The 23,276-nt window shown below is 39.6% G+C and overlaps 1 protein-coding gene across 1 annotated transcript; it reads right to left on the bottom strand.

The window, feature by feature from the left end:
* Nucleotides 1-3,504: 3,504 nt before the first annotated feature.
* LOC308383587 (uncharacterized protein) lies at nt 3,505-15,750 on the bottom strand. Its single transcript, XM_080861630.1, has 2 exons — nt 13,876-15,750; nt 3,505-5,669 (listed from the first exon to the last, which is right to left on the bottom strand). The coding sequence occupies exons 1-2, from the start codon at nt 15,529-15,531 to the stop codon at nt 3,975-3,977; spliced, it is 3,351 nt and encodes a 1,116-aa protein (XP_080717756.1). The 5' UTR covers nt 15,532-15,750; the 3' UTR covers nt 3,505-3,974.
* Nucleotides 15,751-23,276: the final 7,526 nt, after the last annotated feature.

Genomic DNA, 23,276 nt, shown 5'->3' with positions numbered 1-23,276 from the left:
CAATCGTATCCAAAATTCTTGTCTGCAAGAAAAATACAATATAATAACATAAGAACAAGCAAAATATAAGAACGGGTAAATCTGAGGATTATAAACAAACATTCAATAAAATATAACAAACTTTTGTTAAATATCAATATTAAAACCACCCATGTGTGTTTATATGGTTAAGTAATGAAGACGACCTTCATTACACACTTACACACGCACACGCACACACACACACACACCACGGTCAGATTCTTGGTGAGGTCAATCACTGTTACTCTATTTTCTGATTCATTATACTGGTTAATTTAAACATATTTATTTTTAATTATTAAATTTATTTTCAACATGCCAGTATTGAGAAACTGAGCATAATTAAACCTCAGAAAAACTGCATATAAGTTCTGGCAACTGGCACATATTTATGTTTAATATGTTGTTTTAAATTTTGATCATTTTAGCTGTTTGTGCGACTGTGTTAAACATTTTTTTTCAAGATGGCGGCACAGACACAGGCAACGTCTGCTTCCTCAAACAAAACAGTGTTCACGTCTTTGTTTTGCCCTTTTTCTTGTTTTTTTTTTTCTTTTTACAATGCTCCTACAGTTTTGAGCTCCTCAAACTTTTCAGTCATGGAAGCGTTACTCAGGAACTGTTGACTGCTTCGGTGGCATCTACCATCAGGGACCAAGGCAGTACTCCAGGAGGATTTCAAAAAGCTTCAGTGACAGCTGAGACACTCGGAGGCTGTGACAAGGAATACAGACCATCACCGACTACAAGCCCACTCTGCAGACTGTTGTTGGTGTCATGTAATTAATGTATTCGTAGTGCTTATTTTCTTATTATATTGTTTTATGTATTTTAACAAGAGAGGCTTTTAGAAACTAAGCTCAGACGAGACAAAAACTAGGTCAGAGGGTGACAGGTTGCCCTGGCAACAGACTTTAGAAAGAGGAAGTTTAGTGCAGAGCTGCACCGGAAATCTGACACAAAAAGAAAGAGGAACTAACTGAGTGTGTGTGTGACGTGCTGCAGAAATATAACCATGCTGGCTGCTACTGCTTTCAGACCTGAGCGTGTGTGTTCGTGTGTTCAGGTCTCCGTCTCCGGAAATGTAAAATAAAGATCATTTTTTGAGCTTTGACCACTCTGAGTACAGTCTTTTTCTGCCGCCAAACGAATTCAAAAGAACTGAATTTAATATTGGTTTCATGTCTTTACCGGATGAGCTAAACAAATTCTTCGCTCGCTTTGAGGCACAGACCTTCACCCCCGCACAAAGGACCCCCCCCCCCCCCAACGATCGGGTGGTGAGACTATCCCCAGACAGTGTGTGGAGGTCCCTTGCTAGGATCACTCAAAGCCCCAGGTCCTGACAACATGTAAATTGTTCTGCTCTCTGACAAACCATCAGAGGTGCAGCACGTGTATCATTTGGTGTTTGAAACAGAAACAAAAGCAAAGAGTTAAAGGAAGACATATTTGAAGAAGGAGGAAAATGAAAACAAGACGTCACTGAGCAACAACCTGACAGAACGAGAGCCAACAGTTTACTATCAGAACTGAGGCTGATCATTAACAGGGAGCAGCAGGTAACAAGGTCATCAGCAGTGGAGGAAAGTATGGAAGTAATACTCAGCTTCATATTTGAAGATACTCTAGTATCTTAGCTGCAGGTCTGGAACAATGGTTTTATTTCCTTTCCCATTAAACATCTCACACAGCCCCTCATCTGTGACCCTTAGCAAACCCACTGGATATCTACCTGCACATAAAGGAGATCAGATCAGTTCCATCTAGAACAGCTGTAACAGGAAAATGCTGCTTACACTTTGATGCATCACTTTCAGTTTGTCATATAAGACAATATATCAGATTGAGGCATTATTTTCCTGCAGTGAGTAAATCTACTTTGTACTTTACTCTTTTCTTTTAGGTAAAGGCTCTAAACAGTACTTGTACACTGTGGAAATCCCATAAGAACGTCTCCTGAACTCTGAAAAATAACAAAACAAAGACTAAAAGGAGGTCATGGGTGCTGATGATGATGATGATGATGATGAGGAGGAGTAGCATGCATTTAAAAAGTGACTGATGTCCTAGAATACAACAGAACAGTGTCTCTACAAACTTATGAAAACATGACAGTCTTGCATTAGTTTGTATTGTTATGATTTCAAAAAACGAGGGAAAAATCTCCTTGAAATGCACAATTCCTTTTTGTTATTTCTTAGTGTGTGACGTATTTTATTGGCTTTATGATTGGTGCAAACAGTTTCCTGATTCATAATGGAAATCGATTTTAGACACAGGAGGAACACGCAGTGATCAGCAGGAGCAGCTTGGAGTCCAGTCTTCTTCACACTGAGGAGGGACATATATGCAGGAACAGTTGTCATAACTGTTACAACCACCAGATGGCGAAAGAGTCCCACTGCAACTTTAAGCCATGAAGGATGTGTCTTGATGTTTGCTTGTGATAAATCTGCTTTATCTGAGTCTTTTTCAGAAAGTAACAGTAATATGTCTGATTATATGTCTTTAATCAGTAAAGTCTCGCTTTGCTAGAGATCAATAAATAATAAAATTGTAAACATGCAGCTGTATGTTAGAAGTCAAAGGGTCCTTAAGTCTTCTGTAAATTGACGGGGATCAAATGAAGGACACAAGTATCTGTTCTTACTCTAATAAATGCTGCTTTAATATCCAACAGACTATTTTCCTTCCTCATCAGCAGCAAACAGCTCGACTGCGTCTGTGCATTTGTGTCCTCCATACTTGTTTCCACAGACATCTCAGGCTTGATGCCACGATGCAGTGTAGAAACCTGACAACCCTCTGACTCATGTTCAAATGTTCAAGGACATTTCTCAGCATCATGTATGACCCCTTTTTGACATTTGGACTTTCATTGATAATATTTGTGTTTCTGAGTCATTTTTGTGGAGACTTCTGTCCAACGTAGTGTCCAAATGAAGCCTGAAGCTTTTCTTCACCCTCTTGTCAGATGGTCAGCAACAAAACTCTGTTCCAACCAATGTCTGATAAGAGATGAGACACAGCAGCTGAGCAAATGATCATTTCATGCTGAAGACATCCTCAGACAGAATTAAATACATACATAAATACAGCCTGGTGCCAATAACACAGCTAATGACACTGCTGTATCACTGGCTTTACTGATTAAAGACCATATCTGAAGGAAATCTTTGAACACAACAGAAAGTGACCTTTTAAACCTGCGACACTGATGCTGCATTCAAGGACCATTAAAAACATTTTAAAGAACTTAAGAACATCAAGAAAATGTGACTTGTTTCTCTGTAATGAAGCTGCTTTAGTGAAGAAAGTTGAAAGGTCACAGAGCGACTGCTGAATCTTCTGCTCTAAACATGAACTCTGAACTTTGTGATGCTTCAGGAGGAAAACTGCTTCAGTTATTCTCTCAGATTAGTTTCATATTTTCTGCATCAGATTTGAGTGAGATCCTGGAATGAAGACAGAAGAAAAGACTTTGTTCAAAGTTTGATTTATAGTCAAACCTTCCAGTTTATTCACACAATAAAACATCAACACAATATATGAATTCATTCATTAAAATCACAGTTTTTCCTCATTTGTTTGATGATTTTGACAAAAACAAACACAAACACACACACATGGTCTGCCATACTCATAAAGAGAAATGTCGACATTTTTCAAGACAAATATTCCAGAAACATTTAGAGGATAGAGAAGTTTACATTTTCATGTGGAGAAATATTTTAGTAAATCAAAAATGATGATGAGCAGTGATAGCCTCCATAAACAGTCACAGGAAAGATCTCCTTTAAAAACTCAGAAACATCAAGAGAACAACTAGAAGATGTGGAGGTACCACCCATAATGTTTGACTGACAGCTGATCTCTGTGCAGAAATGATGGAGAGAAAATAAAATGAAACTAAAATACAGATTTAAACCCACAATATGAAAGACTTCAGTCTATTTGAGCTTAATCAACTCAGCTGTGTCTCCATAATAGTGAACCCAAAGTCCAGCATAGAGCGGCTGAGTGAATGTGGTCTGGACTCTGTGGAGGAGAGTCATGGTTTCAGAGACGCTGTAGAAGGACAAAATACCTGCTCTGTGATCCAGGTACACTCCTACTCTGGAGGAACGAGGACCTGAGACAGGAGTTTGGATGTTGTTGTACCGAAATGTATAACTGTTGTTGTTACAATATAATGACCAAGATTTGTCATTATGTCCAAACAAACATTCATTACCCCATCCTTTTCTGCTGATATTCTTGTATGCGACTGCTACATAAACTCCCCCTCTCCACTCCACCTCCCAGTAACAACGTCCAGTCAGACTCTCTCTACTCAGGACCTGACACCTGTCAGTGAATCTGTCTGGATGATCACAATAAGATTGTTGTTGATTCATAAATGTTGCTTTTCTGTTCCCCTCTGATAATAACAGCCATGTGTTTGCTGTGTTTGGATCCAGTGTGATTTCACATGAATATTTTAAGAATCCAGCTCTGGTCTTTGGCTCTGCTGGTGGATCTGACAGTAAAACATCCACTTCAGTGACTGTCAGTGAGATGTTTGTCCATTCGTCTCTCAGAATGTCCTGTAGTTTATCTCTGACCTCTGACACAGCTGCTGTCACATCCTCAAAGTAGCTCAGAGGACGGATATTGATGCTGGATGAGTCTGTAGACTCACTGAGTGCTGACAGTGAGGGGTAGTTGTGTAGAAACTGGATGTGATCCTCTGTGTGTGAGAGCTGCTTCAGCTCAGCATCTTTCCTCTTCAGCTCAGTGATCTCCTGCTCCAGGTTCTCCTGAAGCTCTTTGACTCGACTCACTTCAGTTTCCTGCTGGGATCTGATCTGCTGCTTCACATCAGAGCTTCTTTTCTGGATGAGATGGATCAGCTCAGTGAAGATCTTCTCACTGTGCTCCACTGTTTGATGAGCAGACTGATTGATGGCCTCCACCTCCTGTTGAAGCAGCTTCACATCTTTCTCTCTGTCCTGGATTCTCTGATGGATGTTTTGTCGACTCACCTCCAGCTCTCTCTGCCTCTCAGTCCTTTCTGCTGCAGCTGAGACTGTGTCGTGGCCTTTATGTTCATCCACAGAGCAGAGATAACAGATACTCTGCTGATCAGTACGGCAGAACATCTTCATCACCTCATCATGACGAGAGCAGATGTTGTCCTGGAGCTTCTTGGAGGGCTCCACCAGCTTGTGTTTCTTGAATGTAGGTGAATCATAATGAGTCTGAAGGTGTTTCTCACAGTAAGATGCCAGACAGACTAAACAGGACTTGAAGGCTTTCATTTTTCTTCCAGTGCAGACATCACAGGCCACATCTTCAGGTCCAGCATAGCAGTGATCAGCAGGAGCAGCTTGGAGTCCAGTCTTCTTCAGCTCCTCCACTAAATCTGCTAACATGGTGTTTTTCACCAGGACAGGCCTCGCTGTGAAAGTCTGTCTGCACTGAGGGCAGCTGTAGATTTTCTTCTTTTCCTCTTCATCCCAGAAGCTTTTAATACAGTTCATGCAGTAGCTGTGTCCACAGGGAATAGTCACCGGATCCTTCAGTAGATCCAAACAGACTGAACAGCAGAATTTTGTTTGGTCCATTTGATTCATGTGCTGTGCCGTTTCACCGTCTCTCAGTGACTGTCAGACAGTTTCACTTCCTCTGAACAGAAACAACCTCTGTGCTCTGAAGGGAAACAGATCTCTGCTCTTGTTCACCTCCTACAGGAAATGAGGCTCACCAGCAACTGCATTTACACCATGTTGTTTAGACCCATCCTGATACAGACACATCTGTAAAGGGAGGCACTAAAGAAATATTCTTACAGTGCGACCAAGAGCCAATCACATGATGCAGGGTGTGGTATGTTTGGTTACAGCATGCAGTAACAAGTCTGACCCAGTTAAACTTTAACAATTCATTTCTTCATGGTGCAAATATATAGTAGACTCAGGAGTTTAACTCAGTTTTCTTGGCCTTTGTTTATCGTTCATTTAAAATCTTAATGGGTAAAGATCATCATAATTACATATGAAATTATATGTACAAATTATATGTTCCATTACACTATTAACAGCACAGATTATACAGCAAAGATCAGATTCATGGATGGAGCCAGAGGCTAAATGACTGTTCAGTCCTCTTTAGGAAACGATCTTCATATGACGACAAACACGACAACAATCAGCTGTCAAACTGTACAAGAAGTTCACAGTAATGTAAAAGAAGTTATATCACTTTATTTTTAAATGTACGCACTCAGGGTCAGGACTGAAGACACTGATCGAGAAAATACTCTAAATATAAATATTCACCTAAACATTCAAAATTATTCAATTGCATGAAATGAAATATGAACTCTCTACAATACTGGCTTCTGATTGGTTGAAAAAGCAGGTGCTGAACTTCAGAAGAGCTAAAGCTGCAAAACTGTGTAAACCCAGAGTGGATGCTGCCCTCTGACCTTTCAGAAGTACGATCTTTTTATGAAGACACAGAGGCAGAGTTATTATTCATCACTTTAAAGATGATATTCGTTACATGTTCTTCACTCGTTGTCTAGTAAAGTCCAGAGAATGAGACACATGATTTCAAAACATACAGCTGCATGTTAGAGATCACAGAGTTCTTCAGTCTTATGAGAACTCATGGAGACTAAATGTCAGACACATCAACAGTAAATGTCGTTCCTCCCCCCGTCAGTTTGTGTCCTCCACACTTGTTTACACAAACATCTGAGGTTTGAACAGTGTGCAAAACCACATGTTACAAAGCTGCTGAGCTACTGAATACTGGAATATTTCATTCAATATCACCATCTGACCAAAGGACAAACACAGAGAGGATTAGAGCGCCAAACTTTGTTTCAAACTGTTTCAGATTTTAGAGGCAAAAAGCAGAATTTCTACCTGGACAAAGAAATCAAAGCAGGAGCAAAACAAGCTTTTTACATTTATTCAAAGGCATTATGTGAATGTACTCTGAGCCACAGCCTCCTAAAGTAAAGACATTTGATCATCTAAACCAGACAGAGTCATGTTTTCAGCAGTGTCTGTGTCCTCCATATAGACCATGCCATGGTCCACCTAGGGTGACCAGGTGTCTGACTTTATGTGGGACTACACAGCGCTCAGTCCTTGTTTCCCTGTGCCACACACACATTGAGCCAATGTCCAGTTTTTTTATTGACTCTAGTTTCTGTCGATCGTTAGGCCCACAAAAAAACCCTGTACAGGAAGTAGATTTCATCTCTCTGATAAAAGGAGTTCTAATCCCTGATCCTATGAGTCTGACCCAGTAGATAATATTGATATGATCATATTTATGCCTTTGTTGTTTCACAAAGGGTTAAAAACATTCACAGGTTGGACTGTGGTTCTCCTTTTAGCGTCTCTGCTGGAATTTTAACTGTGAACCTCTTAGATCCAAACTTCTGAACTGCTCATCTCACAGAGGACAAAAGGGAAGAACTCCGAATCTCTTCTTCACCTCACTTTTATACCTGCTCACCCTTTCTCCCCCCTTCCCTCACTGGACGTCACATCTGCACACTTGGGCCAATCAGGTTGTTGACATTTGATCATCTGATGTCCACCCACACCTCATCTCTCTCTCTCTCTCTGACTTACAAGATTTAACACAAAGTTTAAACTTTAAAATCACTTCATTACATTTTCTTTGTTATTCTTAACACAGAAAATTCACATTCAAAAACTCAACACAGAATAAAACAGAGTAGCCAGTAGTGGGACATGGTTCCAGCAACTCTGATGGTGACGGCCCGTTTGAAGCTGAAGCTCCGGCACGTGTGTCAAAAAATCAACACACTGCTTCAGAAACGCTGTGCTGAGGCTTGGTTTGACTGAACAGAGTCACGTGATCAATGACGACTGAAGCTTCATTCAGCACGTCACTGCTTCAGTACCTGATTCAATGATTTATAAGGAATTGAACCATTGGTGGGATTTGTGCCGTGTTTTGGTGATTTTGTGAGAGCGAATCAGTGTGTGACATAATTATAGACATGGAGCCAGGAAGAGAGGATGCTCTGCCTGTTCCTCAATAAAAACCAGTTCATCAGCATTTCTGCTCCCAGGTCTAAAATGTACATAAGAAATATGATGTACACATAATTATAATGATATAACTTATAGTATATTATATATAAACGTACCAGTCTGCTGGTTAATTACATAATCAGGTGGAGGCAGTGACCTCACAACCTCCTATAAGCTTTAAGTTAAGGTTACTTTATTTATACCCACAGGTAAATTTGCTTTACAGAACAATGATAGCATTTGGCCTCCCTTCACAAACACACACACCTAATGAAACCTGACAAAACACATATTTTAATTAAACAAAGTGAATCAAATCAAAAACAATTCTTCTTGAGTTCAGTGACAGCAGCAGGGACAAAGCTGTTTTTATAATGCTTTGTCCTGCATCTTGGAACTAGAAACCTCCGTCCTGAAGAAAGAAGCTAAATCCACCCCGTAGAGGATGGGAACCATTTTTAAGGATTGATTAAGCATCTGTGGTACCTGTTTAGAGTACAGGGAGTCCAAACAGGCCTGTGACTCATCTATCAGACGACTGGACCATCTCACTCACTAATTCAGTCAATTTTTCTCTGTGACAGAGGTCTGACTGAACCATGGCACCAAACAAAAAGATAAAACAGACTCAATAAAAGAACAAGAAAACAAAGTTAAAATCTTTCGCTCAATGTGGAAATGAGCAAGTTTCCTGAGGCAGTAAAGGCACTGGTGACCCTTTTTACAGACCGATTTGCAATAAAAGTTCAGTTTTTCATTGATTATGGTCCCAAGATATTTATATGATTGCACTTGCTCTATTTTCTGACCTTTAATTAAAGTGACTCTGTGCCCATTTTGTTGTTTCCTAAAATCAATAACCATATCTTTTGTTTTAGATATGTTCAATTGGAGATAAGACTCCTCCCACCACTGAACAAAGTCATCAATGATTGGACCGTGGTGAGTTTCACCCTCTTTCAGTAAGCTGACAATAACAAAGTCATCTGTAAATTTAATGATGGCCCTGTTTTCATATCTGCTCTGACACATGTTTGTAAAGAGAATGAATAATAAGGGCGATAAGAGACCCTGGAGGAGAACACTGGGTCAGACAGAACCCCATTTATTCTCACTCTTTGTGACCTGTCAGTTAAAAGATCTAAAATCCAGCAAACCAGGTTTTTCCTGATTTCAAACTCTTCTAAAAGTCTTTTCATTAAAATATGGGGCTGTATTGTATTAAAAGCAGAAGAAAAATCAATGAAAAGAAGTCTTGCAAAAGTCCCTTTACTCTCTACATGTTTAAGAATCAGATTTAGTCCAAAGCGCGTCCTGCACTCCTCTGTTGGGCCTGTACGCAAATTGCATTGGATCCAGCTGATATTCAATCTCTTCCATAATCACATTTCTGATGATTTTTTCAGACTTTCATGACAACTCAGGTGAGGCAACAGGCCTGAAGTCATTCAGGACGTTTGGACGACTAGATTTAGGGACATGAACGACGACAGCTTCCTTCCAAAGCGAGGGCACATTTTGTATTTGAAAGGATTTATTGAAAATAAGCTGAAATTTAGGACTGAGCTCTTTAGCACAAGATTTAATTCGGCGGCACTAATGTTATCAGGGCCCTGGCTCTTGTTCACATTAACTGTATGAAAGGCCTTTTGGACATCGCTGAGTTCAGTGATGAAGTGTTGAGTATCTTTCAGTTTCTGTTTCAGTTCAGAAGAACTAAAACGAGCATCAAGCATATTCAAATCTCTGTCTGGCTTAAAACCGTCTACAATGATCTGACTGCTGCTCTGGGGATTTTGAAACCCTGATATGGTTTTCATACAAGTCCAGGCAGACCCAAAACGTTTTGCAGCAAATTTTCTTTCAAGAAGGTTTTTGTAGATCTGTTTTGCTTTCAAGAGCTCGATTTTCAAGTCTTTGGTGACTGCCTGAAAGTCAGGAACAGCCCCCTCTTTAAAAGCCTGTCTCTTTTTCCTTAAACAGGATTTGATGCATTTGGTGACCCATGGCTTATTGTTAGGGTACACTTTAGCACGCTTAAGGGGTATAATCATGTCTTTACAAAAACTGCATATGAGCTAACATCCACCAAAGCATCAAGGCTGAATAAAAACTTCCCAATCTGTAAATTGAAAACATTCCTGCAAGGTAAGCACAGATTCTTCTGACCACATGATTGATTGATGATAACATAATTTTTTCACCCCCCGAAAATTCACGTTCAAAGCAACATATCAGCCCGATATCACACAGAACTGTCACATGACATCAAACACAAGCTGTCAGCTCTGCAGAGTGGGCAATCATAATGAAGCAGTTCATTATAAGCTGCAGACTCAAGCTGCTCTTCATATATTTGCCCACCAGATGTCACCAAAGAGGACTGTGATGAAAGCTTCGAGTAATGAACCGTTTTTCATTACAAGCTTGGCCAACTGACTACAATCTACAATAAACTAATATGGCTTTTCAATCCTCTCTTCAATCACTTGGTACCACCAGGAACCTTTAAATGGGCACTCAAGCTGCCTGGAGACTGTTTTGTCGTGCACATCAGAGAAACCACAGGTAAGACAATCTTATCCAAAAGGTCAGTGTAACAGTATTGTTTTCCACCAGCTTAACCAAACTTCCCACACTAACTGAAATTTCTTTTCCCAGGCAAACATTAAACAGCAGCAGCTGGAAAACTGGAAAACCTAAAGCCAACTAATCAATAAAACATAACAAACTTTTGTATGAGTGAGTATTGAGAAACTGAGCAGAATTAAACCTCAGTGAAACCACATATAAGTTCTGGTAACTGGCACATATTTATGTTTAATATGTTGTTTTATATTTTGATCAGTTTCAGGTGTTTGTGCGACTGTGTTAACCATCAGTAAAACCACATATAAATCACACTTCTGTGTTTAACAATTACAACACTTGATGCTGTTTTTCTGATTCAGGATTATGTGTGTGATGAGTTGGCCACACAGTTCTTATCTTTCTGCTTCAGACACACACAAAACTGCCGAGGTTGAAGCTTCAGTCTCTTTCTACCCCAGGTCTCACCACATTTCCAAAATGTAAACTCTGAGTCTCATAAGAAATGTGGTTCAAAAAGATGTGCTGATCTATGAATGCATCCTTACTGAAAGCTAAAGATGTCCAGCAGACAAAAACAGCAGCTGAATGAACAGTTATCATGAGCGAGTGTACAAACACTATCACAGGAAATAACAGAAATAAACTGTAGTTTCCATTTATACCTGTAGTATTTTTTCAGCTCCATGTCATCTTCCAATATGTCAAAATATGATTTCATTGTATCTTAAACAAATACAAACTTCTTTCTTCCCCCCAGAGAGCCAACAGTTTACTATCAGAACTGAGGCTGATCATTAACAGGGAGCAGCAGGTAACAAGGTCATCAGCAGTGGAGGAAAGTATGGAAGTAATACTCAGCTTCATATTTGAAGATACTCGAGTATCTTAGCTGCAGGTCTGGAACAATGGTTTTATTTCCTTTCCCATTAAACATCTCACACAGCCCCTCATCTGTGACCCTTAGCAAACCCACTGGATATCTACCTGCACATAAAGGAGATCAGATCAGTTCCATCTAGACCAGCTGTAACAGGAAAATGCTGCTTACACTTTGATGCATCACTTTCAGTTTGTCATATAAGACAATATATCAGATTGAGGCATTATTTTCCTGCAGTGAGTAAATCTACTTTGAACTTTACTCTTTTCTTTTAGGTAAAGGCTCTAAACAGTACTTGTACACTGTGGAAATCCCATAAGAACATCTCCTGAACTCTGAACAATAACAAAACAAAGACTAAAAGGAGGTCATGGGTGCTGATGATGATGATGATGATGAGGAGGAGTAGCATGCATTTAAAAAGTGACTGATGTCCTAGAATACAACAGAACAGTGTCTCTACAAACTTATGAAAACATGACAGTCTTGCATTAGTTTGTATTGTTATGATTTCAAAAAACGAGGGAAAAATCTCCTTGAAATGCACAATTCCTTTTTGTTATTTCTTAGTGTGTGACGTATTTTATTGGCTTTATGATTGGTGCAAACAGTTTCCTGATTCATAATGGAAATAGATTTTAGACACAGGAGGAACACGCAGTGATCAGCAGGAGCAGCTTGGAGTCCAGTCTTCTTCACACTGAGGAGGGACATATATGCAGGAACAGTTGTCATAACTGTTACAACCACCAGATGGCGAAAGAGTCCCACTGCAACTTTAAGCCATGAAGGATGTGTCTTGATGTTTGCTTGTGATAAATCTGCTTTATGTGAGTCTTTTTCAGAAAGTAACAGTAATATGTCTGATTATATGTCTTTAATCAGTAAAGTCTCGCTTTGCTGGAAATAAATAAATAATTGTAAACATGCAGCTGTATGTTAGAAGTCAAAGGGTCCTTAAGTCTTCTGTAAATTGACGGGGATCAAATGAAGGACACAAGTATCTGTTCTTACTCTAATAAATGCTGCTTTAATATCCAACAGACTATTTTCCTTCCTCATCAGCAGTAAACAGCTCGACTGCGTCTGTGCATTTGTGTCCTCCATACTTGTTTCCACAGACATCTCAGGCTTGATGCCACGATGCAGTGCAGAAACCTGACAACCCTCTGACTCATGTTCAAATGTTCAAGGACATTTCTCAGGATCATGTATGACCCCTTTTTGACATTTGGACTTTCATTAATAATATTTGTGTTTCTGAGTCATTTTTGTGGAGACTTCTGTCCAACGTAGTGTCCAAATGAAGCCTGAAGCTTTTCTTCACCCTCTTGTCAGATGGTCAGCAACAAAACTCTGTTCCAACCAATGTCTGATAAGAGATGAGACACAGCAGCTGAGCAAATGATAATTTCATGCTGAAGACATCCTCAGACAGAATTAAATACATACATAAACACAGCCTGGTGCCAATAACACAGCTAATGACACTGCTGTATCACTGGCTTTACTGATTAAAGACCATATCTGAAGGAAATCTTTGAACACAACAGAAAGTGACCTTTTAAACCTGCCACACTGATGCTGCATTCAAGGACCATTACAAACATTTTAAAGGACTTAAGAACATGAAGAAAATGTGACTTGTTTCTCTGTAATGAAGCTGTTTTAGTGAAGAAAGTTGAAAGGTCACAGAGCGACTGCTGAATCTTCTGCTCTAAACATGAACTCTGAACTTTGTGATGCTTCAGGAGGAAAACTGCTTCAGTTATTCTCTCAGATTAGTTTCATATTTTCTGCATCAGATTTGAGTGAGATCCTGGAATGAAGACAGAAGAAAAGACTTTGTTCAAAGTTTGATTTATAGTCAAACCTTCCAGTTTATTCACACAATAAAACATCAACACAATATATGAATTCATTCATTAAAATCACAGTTTTTCCTCATTTGTTTGATGATTTTGACAAAAACAAAAACAAACACACACACATGGTCTGCCATACTCATAAAGAGAAATGTCGACATTTTTCAATACAAATATTCCAGAAACATTTAGAGGATAGAGAAGTTTACATTTTCATGTGGAGAAATATTTTAGTAAATCAAAATGATGATGAGCAGTGATAGCCTCCATAAACAGTCACAGGAAAGATCTCCTTTAAAAACTGAGAAACATCAAGAGAACAACTAGAAGATGTGGAGGTACCACCCATAATGTTTGACTGACAGCTGATCTCTGTGCAGAAATGATGGAGAGAAAATAAAATGAAACTAAAATACAGATTTAAACCCACAATATGAAAGACTTCAGTCTATTTCACTTTAATCAACTCAGCTGTGTCTCCATAATCATAAACCCAAAGTCCAGCATAGAGCGGCTGAGTGAATGTGGTCTGGACTCTGTGGAGGAGAGTCATGGTTTCAGAGACGCTGTAGAAGGACAAAATACCTGCTCTGTGATCCAGGTACACTCCTACTCTGGAGGAACGAGGACCTGAGACAGGAGTTTCAATGTTGTTGTACCAAAATGTAAAACTGTTGTTGTAATACTCTAATGACCAAGATTTGTCATTATGTCCAAATTTATATTCATTACCTCCTTTTCTGCTGATATTCTTGTATGCGACTGCTACATAAACTCTCCCTCTCCACTCCACCTCCCAGTAACAACGTCCAGTCAGACTCTCTCTACTCAGGACCTGCCACCATCTAGTGAATCTGTCTGGATGATCAGAATAAGACTGTTGTTGATCCACTGCTGTTGCTTTTCTGTTCCCCTCTGATAATAACAGATGTGTGTTTGCTGTGTTTGGATCCAGTGTGATTTCACGTGAATATTTTAAGAATCCAGCTCTGGTCTTTGGCTCTGGTGGATCTGACAGTAAAACATCCACTTCAGTGACTGTCAGTGAGATGTTTGTCCATTCCTCTCTCAGAATGTCCTGTAGTTTATCTCTGACCTCTGACACAGCTGCTGTCACATCCTCAAAGTAGCTCAGAGGACGGATATTGATGCTGGATGAGTCTGTAGACTCACTGAGTGCTGACAGTGAGGGGTAGTTGTGTAGAAACTGGATGTGATCCTCTGTGTGTGAGAGCTGCTTCAGCTCAGCATCTTTCCTCTTCAGCTCAGTGATCTCCTGCTCCAGCTTCTCCTGAAGCTCTTTGACTCGACTCACTTCAGTTTCCTGCTGGGATCTGATCTGCTGCTTCACATCAGAGCTTCTTTTCTGGATGAGATGGATCAGCTCAGTGAAGATCTTCTCACTGTGCTCCACTGTTTGATCAGCAGACTGATTGATGGCCTCCACCTCCTGTTGAAGCAGCTTCACATCTTTCTCTCTGTCCTGGAAACTCTGCTGGATGTTTTGTCGACTCACCTCCAGCTCTCTCTGCCTCTCAGTCCTTTCTGCTGCAGCTGAGACTGTGTCGTGGCCTTTATGTTCATCCACAGAGCAGAGATAACAGATACTCTGCTGATCAGTACGGCAGAACATCTTCATCACCTCATCATGACGAGAGCAGATGTTCTCCTGGAGCTTCTTGGAGGGCTCCACCAGCTTGTGTTTCTTGAATGTAGGTGAATCATAATGAGGCTGAAGGTGTTTCTCACAGTAAGATGCCAGACAGAATAAACAGGACTTGAAGGCTTTCATTTTTCTTCCAGTGCAGACATCACAGGCCACATCTTCAGGTCCAGCATAGCAGTGATCAGCAGGAGCAGCTTGGAGTCCAGTCTTCTTCAGCTCCTCCACTAAATCTGCTAACATGGTGTTTTTCACCAGGACAGGCCTCGCTGTGAAAGTCCTCCGGCACTGAGGGCAGCTGTAGATTTTCTTCTTTTCCTCTTCATCCCAGAAGCTTTTAATACAGTTCATGCAGTAGCTGTGTCCACAGGGAATAGTCACTGGATCCTTCAGTAGATCCAAACAGACTGAACAGCAGAATTTTGTTTGATCCATTTGATTCATGTGCTGTGCCGTTTCACCGTCTCTCAGTGACTGTCAGACAGTTTCACTTCCTCTGAACAGAAACAACCTCTGTGCTCTGAAGGGAAACAGATCTCTGCTCTTGTTCACCTCCTACAGGAAATGAGGCTCACCAGCAACTGCATTTACACCATGTTGTTTAGACCCATCCTGATACAGACACATCTGTGAAGGGAGGCACTAAAGAAATATTCTTACAGAGCGACCAAGAGCCAATCACATGATGCAGGGTGTGGTATGTTTGATTACAACATGCAGTAACAAGTCTGACCCAGTTAAAGTTTAATAGTTTAACTTTACGTGGATGTTTGAAATTGAAGTTTTATAGGACTCTCTGTTTAATTGTTGTTTTGTTTGGAGCGATGGTTCTTTTTATTTAAATAATTGATGATAATTTGATATATTTGATTATTTATTACTGGTGCAAAGAATTCATTTCTTCATGGTGCAAATATATAGTAGACTCAGGAGTTTAACTCAGTTTTCTTGGCCTTTGTTTATCGTTTCATTTAAAATCTTAATGGGTAAAGATCATCATAATTACATATGAAATTATATGTGCAAATTATATGTTCCATTACACTTTTAACAGCACAGATTATACAGCAAACATCAGATTCATGGATGGAGCCAGAGGCAAAATGACTGTTCAGCCCTCTTTAGGAAACGATCTTCATATGACGACAAACACGACATCAATCAGCTGTCAAACTGTACAAGAAGTTCACAGTAATGTAAAAGAAGTTATATCACTTTATTTTTAAACGTACGCACTCAGGGTCAGGACTGAAGACACTGATCGAGAAAATACTCTAAATATAAATATTCACCTAAACATTCAAAATTATTCAATTGCATGAAAAGAAATATGAACTCTCTACAATACTGGCTTCTGATTGGTTGAAAAAGCAGGTGCTGAACTTCAGAAGAGCTAAAGCTGCAAAACTGTGTAAACCCAGAGTGGATGCTGCCCTCTGACCTTTCAGAAGTACGATCTTTTTATGAAGACACAGAGGCAGAGTTATTATTCATCACTTTAAAGATGATATTCGTTACATGTTCTTCACTCGTTGTCTAGTAAAGTCCAGAGAATGAGACACATGATTTCAAAACATACAGCTGCATGTTAGAGATCACAGAGTTCTTCAGTCTTATGAGAACTCATGGAGACTAAATGTCAGACACATCAACAGTAAATGTCGTTCCTCCCCCCGTGAGTTTGTGTCCTCCACACTTGTTTACACAAACATCTGAGGTTTGAACAGTGTGCAAAACCACATGTTACAAAGCTGCTGAGCTACTGAATACTGGAATATTTCATTCAATATCACCATCTGACCAAAGGACAAACACAGAGAGGATTAGAGCGCCAAACTTTGTTTCAAACTGTTTCCGATTTTAGAGGCAAAAAGCAGAATTTCTACCTGGACAAAGAAATCAAAGCAGGAGAAAAACAAGCTTTTTACATTTATTCAAAGGCATTATGTGAATGTACTCTGAGCCACAGCCTCCTAAAGTAAAGACATTTGATCATCTAAACCAGACAGAGTCATGTTTTCAGCAGTGTCTGTATCCTCCATATAGACCATGCCATGGTCCACCTAGGGTGACCAGGTGTCTGACTTTATGTGGGACTACACAGCGCTCAGTCCTTGTTTGCCTGTGCCACACACACATTGAGCCAATGTCCAGTTTTTTTATTGACTCTAGTTTCTGTCGATCGGTAGGCCCACAAAAAAACCCTGTACAGGAAGTAGATTTCATCTCTCTGATAAAAGGAGTTCTAATCCCTGATCCTATGAGTCTGAGCCAGTAGATAATATTGATATGATCATATTTATGCCTTTGTTGTTTCACAAAGGGTTAAAAACATTCACAGGTTAGACTGTGGTTCTCCTTTTAGCGTCTCTGCTGGAATTTTAACTGTGAACCTCTTAGATCCAAACTTCTGAACTGCTCATCTCACAGAGGACAAAAGGGAAGAACTCCGAATCTCTTCTTCACCTCACTTTTATACCTGCTCACCCTTTCTCCCCCCTTCCCTCACTGGACGTCACATCTTCACACTTGGGCCAATCAGGTTGTTGACATTTGATCATCTGATGTCCACCCACACCTCATCTCTCTCTCTCTCTCTGACTTACAAGATTTAACACAAAGTTTAAACTTTAAAATCACTTCATTACATTTTCTTTGTTATTCTTAACACAGAAAATTCACATTCAAAAACTTAACACAGAATAAAACAGAGTAGCCAGTAGTGGGACATGGTTCCAGCAACTCTGATGGTGACGGCCCGTTTGAAGCTGAAGCTCCGGCACGTGTGTCAAAAAATCAACACACTGCTTCAGAAACGCTGTGCTGAGGCTTGGTTTGACTGAACAGAGTCACGTGATCAATGACGTCTGAAGCTTCATTCAGCACGTCACTGCTTCAGTACCTGATTCAATGATTTATTGAAATCATTGGTGGGATTTTTGCCGTGTTTTGGTGATTTTGTGAGAGCGAATCAGTGTGTGACATAATTATAGACATGGAGCCAGGAAGAGAGGACGCTCTGCCTGTTCCTGAATAAAAACCAGTTCATCAGCATTTCTGCTCCCAGGTCTAAAATGTACATAAGAAATATGATGTACACATAATTATAATGATATAACTTATAGTATATTATATATAAACGTACCAGTCTGCTGGTTAATTACATAATCAGGTGGAGGCAGTGACCTCACAACCTCCTATAAGCTTTAAGTTAAGGTTACTTTATTTATACCCACAGGTAAATTTGCTTTACAGAACAATGATAGCATTTGGCCTCCCTTCACAAACACACACACCTAATGAAACCTGAGAAAACACATATTTAGTAATTAAACAAAGTGAATCAAATCAAAAACAATTCTTATTGAGTTCAGTGACAGCAGCAGGGACAAAGCTGTTTTTATAATGCTTTGTCCTGCATCTTGGAACTAGAAACCTCCGTCCTGAAGAAAGAAGCTAAATCCACCCCGTAGAGGATGGGAACCATTTTTAAGGATTGATTAAGCCATCTGTGGTACCTGTTTAGAGTACAGGGAGTCTAAACAGGCCTGTGACTCATCTATCAGACGACTGGACCATCTCACTAACTAATTCAGTCAATTTTTCTCTGTCACAGAGGTCTGACTGAACCATGGCACCAAACAAAAAGATAAAACAGACTCAATAAAAGAACAAGAAAACAAAGTTAAAATCTTTCGCTCAATGTGGAAATGAGCAAGTTTCCTGAGGCAGTAAAGGCACTGGTGACCCTTTTTACAGACCGATTTGCAATAAAAGTTCAGTTTTTCATTGATTATGGTCCCAAGATATTTATATGATTGCACTTGCTCTATTTTCTGACCTTTAATTAAAGTGACTCTGTGCCCATTTAGTTGTTTCCTAAAATCAATAACCCTATCTTTTGTTTTAGATATGTTCAATTGGAGATAAGACTCCTCCCACCACTGAACAAACTAATCAATGATTGGACTATGGTGAGTTTCACCCTCTTTCAGTAAGCTGACAATAACAAAGTCATCTGTAAATTTAATGATGGCCCTGTTTTCATATCTGCTCTGACACGTGTTTGTAAAGAGAATGAATAATAAGGGCGATAAGAGACCCTGGAGGAGAACACTGGGTCAGACAGAACCCCATTTATTCTCACTCTTTGTGACCTGTCAGTTAAAAGATCTAAAATCCAGCAAACCAGGTTTTTCCTGATTTCAAACTCTTCTAAAAGTCTTTTCATTAAAATATGGGGGTGTATTGTATTAAAAGCAGAAGAAAAATCAATGAAAAGAAGTCTTGCAAAAGTCCCTTTACTCTCTACATGTTTAAGAATCAGATTTAGTCCAAAGCGCGTCCTGCACTCCTCTGTTGGGCCTGTACGCAAATTGCATTGGATCCAGCTGATATTCAATCTCTTCCATAATCACATTTCTGATGATTTTTTCAAAGACTTTCATGACAACTCAGGTGAGGCAACAGGCCTGAAGTCATTCAGGACGTTTGGACGACTAGATTTAGGGACATGAACGACGACAGCTTCCTTCCAAAGCGAGGGCACATTTTGTATTTGAAAGGATTTATTGAAAATAAGCTGAAATTTAGGACTGAGCTCTTTAGCACAAGATTTAATTCGGCGGCACTAATGTTATCAGGGCCCTGGCTCTTGTTCACATTAACTGTATGAAAGGCCTTTTGGACATCGCTGAGTTCAGTGATGAAGTGTTGAGTATCTTTCAGTTTCTGTTTCAGTTCAGAAGAACTAAAACGAGCATCAAGCATATTCAAATCTCTGTCTGGCTTAAAACCGTCTACAATGATCTGACTGCTGCTCTGGGGATTTTGAAACCCTGATATGGTTTTCATACAAGTCCAGGCAGACCCAAAATCTTTTGCTGCAAATTTTCTTTCAAGAAGGTTTTTGTAGATCTGTTTTGCTTTCAAGAGCTCGATTTTCAAGTCTTTGGTGACTGCCTGAAAGTCAGGAACAGCCCCCTCTTTAAAAGCCTGTCTCTTTTTCCTTAAACAGGATTTGATGCATTTGGTGACCCATGGCTTATTGTTAGGGTACACTTTAGCACGCTTAAGGGGTATAATCATGTCTTTACAAAACCTGCATATGAGCTAACATCCACCAAAGCATCAAGACTGAATAAAAACTTCCCAATCTGTAAATTTAAAACATTCCTGCAAGGTAAGCACAGATTCTTCTGACCACATGATTGATTGATGATAACATAATTTTTTCACCCCCCGAAAATTCATGTTCAAAGCAACATATCAGCCCGATATCACACAGAACTGTCACATGACATCAAACACAAGCTGTCAGCTCTGCAGAGTGGGCAATCATAATGAAGCAGTTCATTATAAGCTGCAGACTCAAGCTGCTCTTCATATATTTGTCCACCAGATGTCACCAAAGAGGACTGTGATGAAAGCTTCGAGTAATGAACCGTTTTTCATTACAAGCTTGGCCAACTGACTACAATCTACAATAAACTAATATGGCTTTTCAATCCTCTCTTCAATCACTTGGTACCACCAGGAACCTTTAAATGGGCACTCAAGCTGCCTGGAGACTGTTTTGTCGTGCACATCAGAGAAACCACAGGTAAGACAATCTTATCCAAAAGGTCAGTGTAACAGTATTGTTTTCCACCAGCTTAACCAAACTTCCCACACTAACTGGAATTTCTTTTCCCAGGCAAACATTAAACAGCAGCAGCTGGAAAACTGGAAAACCTAAAGCCAAATAATCAATAAGACATAACAAACTTTTGTATGAGTGAGTATTGATAAACTGAGCATAATTAAACCTCAGTGAAACCACATATAAGTTCTGGTAACTTGCACATATTTATGTTTAATATTTTGTTTTATATTTTGATCAGTTTCAGGTGTTTGTGCGACTGTGTTAACCATCAGTAAAACCACATATAAATCACACTTCTGTGTTTAACAATTACAACACTTGATGCTGTTTTTCTGATTCAGGATTGTGTGTGTGATGAGTTGGCCACACAGTTCTTATCTTTCTGCTTCAGACACACACAAAACTGCCGAGGTTGAAGCTGGCTTCAGTCTCTTTCTACCCCAGGTCTCACCACATTTCCAAAATGTAAACTCTGAGTCTCATAAGAAATGTGGTTCAAAAAGATGTGCTGATCTATGAATGCATCCTTACTGAAAGCTAAAGATGTCCAGCAGACAAAAACAGCAGCTGAATGAACAGTTATCATGAGCGAGTGTACAAACACTATCACAGGAAATAACAGAAATAAACTGGAGTTTCCATTTATACCTGTAGTATTTTTTCAGCTCCATGTCATCTTCCAATATGTCAAAATATGATTTCATTGTATCTTAAACAAATACAAACTTCTTTCTTCCCCCCAGAGAGCCAACAGTTTACTATCAGAACTGAGGCTGATCATTAACAGGGAGCAGCAGGTAACAAGGTCATCAGCAGTGGAGGAAAGTATGGAAGTAATACTCAGCTTCATATTTGAAGATACTCGAGTATCTTAGCTGCAGGTCTGGAACAATGGTTTTATTTCCTTTCCCATTAAACATCTCACACAGCCCCTCATCTGTGACCCTTAGCAAACCCACTGGATATCTACCTGCACATAAAGGAGATCAGATCAGTTCCATCTAGACCAGCTGTAACAGGAAAATGCTGCTTACACTTTGATGCATCACTTTCAGTTTGTCATATAAGACAATATATCAGATTGAGGCATTATTTTCCTGCAGTGAGTAAATCTACTTTGTACTTTACTCTTTTCTTTTAGGTAAAGGCTCTAAACAGTACTTGTACACTGTGGAAATCCCATAAGAACGTCTCCTGAACTCTGAAAAATAACAAAACAAAGACTAAAAGGAGGTCATGGGTGCTGATGATGATGAGGAGGAGGAGTGACTTATGTCCTAGAATACAACAGAACAGTGTCTCTACAAACTTATGAAAACATGACAGTCTTGCATTAGTTTGTATTGTTATGATTTCAAAAAACGAGGGAAAAATCTCCTTGAAATGCACAATTCCTTTTTGTTATTTCTTAGTGTGTGATGTATTTTATTGGCTTTATGATTGGTGCAAACAGTTTCCTGATTCATAATGGAAATAGATTTTAGACACAGGAGGAACACGCAGTGATCAGCAGGAGCAGCTTGGAGTCCAGTCTTCTTCACACTGAGGAGGGACATATATGCAGGAACAGTTGTCATAACTGTTACAACCACCAGATGGCGAAAGAGTCCCACTGCAACTTTAAGCCATGAAGGATGTGTCTTGATGTTTGCTTGTGATAAATCTGCTTTATGTGAGTCTTTTTCAGAGAGTAATAGTAACATGTCTGATTATATGTCTTTAATCAGTAAAGTCTCGCTTTGCTAGAAATAAATCAATAATAAAATTGTAAACATGCAGCTGTATGTTAGAAGTCAAAGGGTCCTTAAGTCTTCTGTAAATTGACGGGGATCAAATGAAGGACACAAGTATCTGTTCTTACTCTAATAAATGCTGCTTTAATATCCAACAGACTATTTTCCTTCCTCATCAGCAGTAAACAGCTCGACTGCGTCTGTGCATTTGTGTCCTCCATACTTGTTTCCACAGACATCTCAGGCTTGATGCCACGATGCAGTGTAGAAACCTGACAACCCTCTGACTCATGTTCAAATGTTCAAGGACATTTCTCAGCATCATGTATGACCCCTTTTTGACATTTGGACTTTCATTGATAATATTTGTGTTTCTGAGTCATTTTTGTGGAGACTTCTGTCCAACGTAGTGTCCAAATGAAGCCTGAAGCTTTTCTTCACCCTCTTGTCAGATGGTCAGCAACAAAACTCTGTTCCAACCAATGTCTGATAAGAGATGAGACACAGCAGCTGAGCAAATGATCATTTCATGCTGAAGACATCCTCAGACAGAATTAAACACATACATAAACACAGCCTGGTGCCAATAACACAGCTAATGACACTGCTGTATCACTGGCTTTACTGATTAAAGACCATATCTGAAGGAAATCTTTGAACACAACAGAAAGTGACCTTTTAAACCTGAGACACTGATGCTGCATTCAAGGACCATTAAAAACATTTGAAAGGACTTAAGAACATGAAGAAAATGTGACTTGTTTCTCTGTAATGAAGCTGTTTTAGTGAAGAAAGTTGAAAGGTCACAGAAC

This window comes from Rhamphochromis sp. 'chilingali' (assembly GCF_963969265.1).
Source record: "Rhamphochromis sp. 'chilingali' genome assembly, chromosome: 16".
In the NCBI taxonomy this organism is placed as follows: domain Eukaryota; kingdom Metazoa; phylum Chordata; class Actinopteri; order Cichliformes; family Cichlidae; genus Rhamphochromis; species Rhamphochromis sp. 'chilingali'.
The sequence above is the reverse complement of the archived record's forward strand: the minus strand, read 5'-3'. Positions and strand labels throughout refer to the sequence as shown.